The sequence below is a fragment of the Pseudopipra pipra genome, chromosome 8 (genome assembly GCF_036250125.1).
Source record: "Pseudopipra pipra isolate bDixPip1 chromosome 8, bDixPip1.hap1, whole genome shotgun sequence".
In the NCBI taxonomy this organism is placed as follows: domain Eukaryota; kingdom Metazoa; phylum Chordata; class Aves; order Passeriformes; family Pipridae; genus Pseudopipra; species Pseudopipra pipra.
Genome location: NC_087556.1, coordinates 3,696,668 through 3,705,237, shown reverse-complemented (window position 1 = coordinate 3,705,237; position 8,570 = coordinate 3,696,668). Strand labels below are relative to the sequence as shown.

Here is an 8,570-nt window from a genome sequence, read left to right as displayed (position 1 = left end):
TTGTCTTCCTCCCTTGCTTTGTTATAAATAAAATAAATGCCTTTTAAATACAGGGAACATGGTGCTGTCCCGTGGCTCCAGGATGGTTTTCCCTGTCCATGCCCACCCTCTGCAGCCCAGGCTAGTGTTGAGCAGCAGGTTCTGGGCTCTTGACCTCCCGGGAATACCTCTGGTCCCTCCCTCTCTTTGCAGCCTGGTGATGATTTTATAATCAAGGTGTAAGGCAAGGGGTGTGGTAATTGCCCTGCGTAGGTGTGGATTCTCACTGCTTCTCCCAACCCCTCCAAGATTCCTCAGTCTGGGAGCAGCATAGGAGAGGAACCAGCCACTGAGGACTATCTTAGGAACGGCATGGAGAGCAAATGGAGTGGATGGGTGCTGATCGTTTCTGTGTGCCTGGGCTCCTACCAAGGTAAGGCCAGGCCTGGGGGTAGGTCTCGGAGAGCCCAGAAATCCCCTCTGAATTCCAAAACTATTCCCAGCTGTAGTGTCTAAGCTGCATAATGTGCTTTCTTGTTCCTCTATGGTGTTGGAATTGGGCAGAGGAGAGCTGGGGAAGGTGACATCGTGGGCTGCTCTACCCACCTGGATGTGAGTGTTGGAATGTTTGCCCTTAAAGCTGATAGTGCGAAAAGGGGCTCATTCCCTCCCTTCTCTGGGATTCAGGTGGAACTGTTGTTTTGTCGGGAAGGAGGGAAGCCAAGTGCTGGGGTGTTTCAGCAGCTGAGGGGGAGAGGGGCTGTTCTCTCTGCTGCCCTTGGTCTTGGGGCCTGGCTGCCAACGTGTGAGCTGGGGGAACCACTTGGTTGTCACAAGAGTGACCACAGTACCCCCTGAAGCCACCTGTTTTCTGAGGAGCCTTTTACAAGGAGTGGGAGGCAGGAACCTGCCTCTGGTCTGGCTTGCCCACCTCCGGGAAGGGTGATGGGTGACATGCTGCAGCCCTACTCACCTTTGGAGATCTCTCATTGCTGGGACTTGGGTATCTGTGTGTGAATCCTCCTGCAGGCAAGCCTATGCTGCTGTCCCTTAGCCATCCCCCAGCCCATCCCCAGGAAACGAGCTCAGAGAAACCTGTTTCTAACCTCAGGTCCTTACCTGAGGGCAAATCACTTATTCCAGGGAAAATTTCTCAGGAAACTGTGTAGCCCTGCTGTCATAGGCAAAACCCCCAGCTTTCAGAGGGAAGAACCTCTCCTGCACCCTGATTACTCACTGGACTCCTCCAACGTGACTTGCCCAGGCCTTGTGGTGGAGGAGCTGTGACTGCGCATGCGTGACCTGCAGGGCTGGGGGGTACATGTCCAGGTGTTCAGCCAGCAACAGGCAGAGCAGGAAAGTTTGCCTGCGCTCGGCACGTCCGTGCTTGGGGTGACACCTGCCCTGGAACCCAGTCGTGGCTTGGCTGCACGGCACAGTGGTGCTGTAGGACCAGGGGCCTCTGGAGGCCTTGGAGAAGGGTTTTGGAGCTGGGAAGAGTGTATTTATGGTTTTTGCAGTAACAAGGGTGTGCACCAGGCCAGGAACTGGGGCACCAGGGCCCACGCTGCCACCCCCGGGCTTTACGTCACAACCGGCTCACCAGGCTCTGCCGGCTCGGCCGGCACGTTCTGAGGCTCCATGTAATGCTGGCATAGCCTTGCTGGATCTGGAGCTTGGTGCTGTATCCCCCTGAGAAAAGCCCACCCCATCCCAGGGGCCTGGCAGCCAGGAATAGGGCAGTTGTGACTGGCCTGGGACCATCACAGGGGCATGAGAGCATCCCTGCCTCACTCCTCTGCCAAAAATGGCACTGTCTACTGTCCTTCTTCCTGGCTACCCATCAGCATGAGGTGGGTCCAGCACAGCTTTGAAATGTGAAGGAGAGCTCACGAGGCACCAGCTGCCCTGGTTGCTTGCCTGTGGCAGTAATTTCCACCTGGGGAAGCTCCCCCTGCTCTCAGCAGTTGGTAGCTGTGATTAGTCTTAATTATTTTTCTGGCTCAGCACTTATTGCCTGAACAGGGTGAGGAGTAAGTGCCGAGCTGAGGGTCACTATGAGACAGAAAAGTGCAGGACCAAGCCACTGGTGTCTTTTAGACTGCTCAAATCCCCCCATGCCTCTGCTGGGGTTTGGACTCCAACACAGGCTGCGAGAGATGCCTTGTGTTAGGTGGAGCCAGCTCAGGAAAAAAAGCTGTGGGGTTGTTGCCTCCCCTCTCCTTGGTTTTGGTGCTGCCCCTTAATGCTTCCACTGACTTGCCATTCCTGTTTGCCCTGATCAAGAGCAAGGGTTAAAAAAATAAATACATCCCTCTCAGCTGATGGGGCGAGGGCAGCATCGCACTGCTGGGGAGGTGTGTGGGCAGTGCGGGAATCCGGGGGGACTCACCCTGCCCTGGGGCCCATGCCTGCCCCAGTGCTGCCTCAGCCTGATGGGCCTGGACCACCCCCTGGCACCTGCCGAGCTGTGCCAGCACTTTTGGGAGCAGGTGGGATGGAGGGGGCTCGGGAGTCCTCTCCCCACCTCCTCCATCTCCAGCAACTTTCCACAGAATTACAGAATATGCTGAGCTGGAGGGGAGCCACAAGGATCATCGAGTCCAACCCTCAGCCCTGCACAGGACCATGTCCATGAGTCACACCATGTCCCTGAGAACATTGTCCAAACACTCCTTGAGCTCTGCCAGCCTTGGTGCTGTGACCACTACCCTGGGGAGCCTGTTCAGTGCCCAACCGCCCTCTGGGGGAAGAACCTTTTCCGAATATCCAACCTAAACCTCTCCCGACACATCTTCAGGCCATTCCCTGGGGTCCTGTCTACACAGAGCAGAGATCAGTGCCTGCCCCTCCCCTTCCCCTCATGAGGAAGTTGTAACTGCAACGAGGTCTCCCCTCAGTCTCCTCCAGGCTGAACAGGCCAAGTGCCCTCATACGGCTTCCCCTCAAGGCCCTTCTCCATCCTTGTGGCCTCCTTTGGCTTAAATGGGGGGCCTCCTCTCTAAGGGCTTAAATATCTTTCTTAAATTGTGTTTCCCAAAACTGCACACAGTACTCAAGGTGAGGTTTCCAGGGTGGCCCAGGGCATCTCACGCTGCTCTCTCATGGATGAGCTGAAGGCGTTGCCAGAATCCAGCATGCAGGAAAAGCAACTTTTGGGGGAGAAACCTGTTAAGGGCAGGGTGGGTTGGAGGAGCAGTTTCTGCCTTTGGCTTTATTCCTGCTGTGCAAAATCACATGGCCAGGGCTGGGGCAGAAAAGCTGGATGTAAATGCTTAGAGAGTGTGGAGTTGTGCAAGAGGGTCTGCAGCAGGGTCTGTCTGTCCCTCTGCTCATGTGCTGCTCCCCACACAACCCCAGCTTCCCGGCGCAGCCAGGCAGCGAAGGGCTTGGCTTCTGCCGGCTCCTCCCCAGCCACATCCCGGGTGGGCATAGTTCCCGGTGGGAACAAGCACTCACCCCATCAGAAATGAGTCCTGACACACCAAGGTGACAATTAAGCGGCCGGTGTTGCGCCATTGCCCCGCGCTGCCGGGGCGGCTCGGGAGGGCAATGCCGCCGTTGTCCTGCCGGGGATTTGCCGTCAGGAGAAAATGCTGTCGTCGGGAGGAAATAAAAACAACAAAACCCCACCAAAAGTGGGGTTGCGCAATCACTGCCGGGAGCTGTGGCGTGGCTATCCAGCTGCCGTGCGGGGCTGAGCGCTGGCGCCCCGGGTTTGCTCAATTTTCAAGGTTTTATTGCCGCTTTTATAAGCAGCCGCCTCCGCAGCCTGTCAAAGGGTGCCGTGAGGCTGAGGATGAGCCCCAAATTCCCTTTGCTTGTGACACTGTGGCATCCCATCGGAAAAGCTAGCAGCAGTCAGTGGCCTGGCAAAGCCGACCTTTGTTGGGCTTAAAAAATCATTTATAAACCGAACAACCGCACCACCGTTTTGGGAGCTGAGGGGGAATCACAGCGGGAGGGTGAGGAGCATAATTCTCAGCTCACTGAGGTGCAGATGGGGAGGTTGGTTTGGTGTTTCGGGGTTCCTTGTGGGCTAACAGTCTCCTCTCCCCCACTCCCAGCCGGGGCCAGCCCCCTCCACGAGTGTGGCGAGCGGCCGGAGGACTGGTGCCGCGACGTGACCACGGCGGCCAAGTGTGGGGCCCTGGAGCTCTGCCAGCTCACCGCCTGGGACCAGGCCCTGGGGGTAACCGTGCTGGGAGCAGGGGAGCTGGGTGGGTGGGGGAGAAGTGCCCCAAAACTGGGGGGAGAATCCCAGCTGCCTGTCCCAGTGCTGGGCACCCAGAAAAGCATCTGATGCCCTCAGACAGCAATGTGTCTGCGGAATGAGTGGCAAAAAAATCAGTGGGTGTCCCAGGATGTTCCCAAGTGTCCCTTGGTGGGATGTTTTTTGGGGTGGAGGCTTGGGATCCTGGGAGCAAGTGGTGGGTCTGGGTGCTGTGACAGCGTCCTGACATGTCCCCTCTCTCTCAGCAGAAGGGGATCCCATGTCACCTGTGCCAGGTGGCCGTCTCTGTGATGGGCAAGATCTTGCAGGACAACCGCACTGAGGTGGGTCACGGCCGGGAAGGGGATGGAGGGCTGTTGTTCTTCCCCACCACCACCACTGAGGCCCTGAGCTCTCCGTTTGTCATGCAGGAAAAGCTGAGGCTCTTCTTGGATAAAAGATGCCAGTACCTGCCCTTCCAGGACTGGTCTGTCAAGTGCAAGAGGATGGTGGACACCGGCATCCTCATCCTCGCCCAGCTGGGCAAGCAAGTGCTGGTAACTGGCAGGGGACACCTCTGGGTTTGTGTTTCTCAGTGGTTTGGGATGTCTTGGGGGCTTGCAGAGCAAAGGAGGCTCTTGGAGCCTGGGACAAACCCTCTGAAGGACATGATGGGGATGGAAATGACCCAGGGATGGAGCAGGGGGAGCAGGGTGATGGGGCAGATGCAGCCTCAAGCCCCCACCCCTCTGCTCCCCCAGTCGGACCCGAAGGTGGTGTGTGGGACCATCAGGCTGTGCCAGCCCCGGGAGAGACCCACGGGGGCCTTGAAGTTTCAGAAGCCACCACCAGCTCCCACAGGGTCCACTCAGGATTTCGCTGACCTGGTCGCCCCCTTCATGGCCAACGTGCCCCTCCTGCTCTATCCCCAGGACCTGCCTCGTGGGGAGGCCCAGGTACCATGGCACAGGAAGAATGCTGCTGATCATGGAATTATGGAACGGTTTGGGTTGGAAGGGACCTTACAGATCATCTCATTCCAACCCCCTGCCATGGGCAGGGACACCTTCCACTAGACCAGGTTGCTCCAAGCCCCATCCAACCTGGCCTTGAACATTTCCAGGGATGGGACAGCCACAGTTTCCCTGGACAACCTGTGCCACTGTCTTGATGCTGTTCAAGGGTGAGAATCCCCTAAGCATCACCTAATTAACAACGATAAAAAAATTAAAATTAAAACTATTGCACATCTGAAATAATTTCTGGTTGGAGTCTCACCAATTTGGAGGATGTTGCAGGATGCAGGGGGAACCAGAGAGATGCTGGCCAAAGACCTGCCTCAAATTGCAACCAGCATTTAAATCCCAGCCCTGAAAATGCAGGCATTGGGGAGGGGTTGGTTTTATTTCAGAAGGTACTGATGTGTCCCTATATCTTGCAGGACATGGAAGAGGTGTGTGGGGACTGCCTGCAGCTGGTGTCAGCCGTGCAGCTGGAGCTGGGGGCCAACATTGCCTTCACCCAGACACTGGTGGCCCGTGCTGAGTGGGTGTGTGAGGGCCTGAGCCCTGCTCTGGCACAGCAGGTAAGGGAATCCCACAACAGTTTGGGTTGGAAGTCACCTTAAAGGCCACCCAGTTCCACCACCCTGCTGTGGGCAGGGACACCTGCCACTTAGACCAGTTTGCTCAGGGTCCCATCCAACCTGGCCTTGAACACTCCAGGGATGGGCCCCCTTCTCCTCCTCCTCCTCCTTGATGTCACTGCAGGATGGGAGCATCTTTTGCAGATGCCTGCCCAGGTGGGGCGTCCTCTCTCAGGCACTGATGCCATGTCTCCCTCTCACAGTGCAAGCACTACCTGGCCGAGTACGTGGACACGACCGCGCAGCTCCTGCGGTACCTGGTAAGAGGGTGAGCGGCTCTCCGGGGTGCCAGGGGTGAGTGGGTGCCGGTTGAGGGGTGGGGGGGCTCATCAGCAAATGCTCCCTTTTTAAAGTTAAACTCCCACAAACCTTAAAATATTTCACCCCCCTTCTCTCTGGCTTGCAACCACCGTAATTCTTCTTTATTTTCATTTTTTCTTGCCATTTTATGGCCCGTCCACTGGCAGCAGGCTGAGGTAAGTGAGACCCATGCCCTAACGGGCTGAAATCTCCCTCCACGGGGAAGTGGAGGGTGCAGGCTCACCCTCCCAGGGGGCAATGCCCACCTGATTGGGGATGTCTCCCTCCTCAGGACCCGATGGAGCTGTGTGGCCAACTGGGACTCTGTGCCTCCACCTCTGCACTGCCCCTCCACATGCTGCTCACGGAGAAGGTGACACAGGTTCTGAGCATGCTGGGGGTAAGTGGGGTGCCCCAACTCTGCCACGCTCCTTGAAATCTAAACACTGTGAAGGGGGAACCTTATTTTGCATTTTATTTCCTCAAGCATCTCCATTTTTCCAAGGCTGGGAATGTCTTACATGGGGGTTGATGGCTGAATAAGATGAGGGTGGCTCTGAGGGGGCTTGGCATGCATCCCACCACCTTGTCCCGACAGGACAAGGTGGGGAACACTCCGCTGTGTGAGGTGTGCCAGTTCACTGTGAGGACAGCCGAGAGCCTCCTGGAGAACAACATGACGGAGGTGAGTCCCACCGCTGCGCTCTGAGGGCAGGAGGGCTGAGACGGGGGGGGGGGGGGCCTAAAGGGCAGTGAGAAGTGTGGGTTTCCCTCTTCTGCCTTGTTCCGGCAGGAGCAACTGGTGAATGACATTGAAAAGGTGTGCTACATGCTGCCCCACGGTGTCATCGGGCAGTGCAAGGACTTCGTCAACTCCTACGGCAAGGCCGTGGTGATCATGCTGCTGGAGGCCACCGACCCAGCCGCCGTGTGCACCATGCTGCACTGCTGCCCCCGCGGCGGGGACACCCTCCTGGGTGAGCTGGGGGACCCGGCTGGCACCCAGACCCCACTCCCACCCTGGGGAGCAAGGTGGGTGCTGATGCTCCGTGTCCTCCAGGGGCTGCCCCGCTGGATCAGCTGGCGGTGAGCGCGGGCGCCTTCTGCAACGTCTGCCAGATCGTCATCACCTACTTCGACAACGAGCTGCTGAAGAACGAGACGCTGGAGGAGCTGGGCAACGTGCTGGAGAAGGGCTGTGAGATGCTGCCCATGCCCCTCACCAGCAAGGTGAGCTGAGGGGGGCACACCCTGCCTGGCAGGGACCGCCTGACACCCCCCCGGGCTCACCCCCTCTCTCCTCCCCAGTGTGAAGCGCTCATATTGCAGTACGAGCCCGCGGCAGTGCGGCTCTTCGTGCAGATGATGGACCCCACCTTCGTCTGCACTGTAAGTGTCCTCATCCCTGGGGTAGCACAGACCAAGATGGGCACCTTTTGTCCAAGCCTCGGGGTATGGGAGAGGGGCAGGGGGGTCAAAGGGTGCTCATGGAAGTTTTTTCTTCTCCCTCTCACCCTTTTCCTTCGCAATGCAGAAAATACGAGCGTGCGACTCACGCAAGGAGGATCTCCTGGGCTCGGACCCCTGTGCCTGGGGCCCACACTACTGGTGCAAGAACATGGCCACAGCAGTCGAGTGCAATGTAAGTGTCAGTCGTGTCCTTGCTCTGCTGGCTGGGGGTCCCTGCATCCCACCTCCCTCCCTCCCCATCTCTCCCGCAGGCCGTCGCACACTGCCGGCGTCACATATGGAACTAGGAGCCATCTCCCCAGCTGGCTGGACTCCCTCTGCCGTTTGGTTCAGGATCCTGGCTCCCCTCCCCTGGGACGTGCCTGCACCCATGGAGGACAATGGCAGGAGGGCTGTGGGGAACCCCAGCTGCCTCTGCCACTTCCTTTTCCACCCCTGGGGCTTGGATTTCCAAATCAGGTTAAGGGACTCGTTAGTATTTTCAGGATTGGGGATTCATCCTTGACGTCTCTCAGGGTGTAAAAATTCCCATCCCCAGTCCTATCCCCATCCCCACCTCTATCCCCAGCCCCATCCCACCCTGAACCAGATCCTGCAATGTGGAGCCATTCCTGTGGGCTGCACCGGGTTCTGCTGCCCAAATGCAGGCCCCTCACTCCAGGCCAGCAGCAGCCTCATGCCACAGATCTGGGGATACTTAATATATAAACATATTGTATATATCATATATACTAAGTATCTCCTGAATATGAAATGAGTGAGTTTGGGTGCAAAGATTTACTTCCATGCACCCATTCCTGTGGGGGGTTCTGTGCTGGCCCAGCTCTGGTGGTGAGGGGCAGCGGGGTGCTGGCTCGTCCCTCCCCACCGTCGTGGGGGCACGCCTGCAGTGCCTGGTCCTGAGCATGCACGGGAGCATCTCATCACAAATAAACTCTTCCCGTGAGCCTGACTGGTTGTCTC

The 8,570-nt window shown here is 57.5% G+C and overlaps 1 protein-coding gene across 1 annotated transcript; it reads left to right on the top strand.

Annotated features, from left to right (window-relative positions):
- The first annotated feature begins 272 nt into the window (after positions 1–272).
- On the top strand, positions 273–8,553 carry LOC135417774 (prosaposin-like). Its single transcript, XM_064662214.1, has 15 exons — positions 273–412; positions 4,047–4,171; positions 4,459–4,536; positions 4,624–4,749; positions 4,954–5,148; positions 5,634–5,777; positions 6,041–6,097; positions 6,305–6,313; positions 6,430–6,537; positions 6,736–6,822; positions 6,931–7,114; positions 7,198–7,367; positions 7,446–7,526; positions 7,672–7,779; positions 7,859–8,553. Exons 1-15 carry the CDS (start codon positions 352–354, stop codon positions 7,892–7,894), a joined length of 1,569 nt encoding a protein of 522 aa, XP_064518284.1. The 5' UTR covers positions 273–351; the 3' UTR covers positions 7,895–8,553.
- Positions 8,554–8,570: the final 17 nt, after the last annotated feature.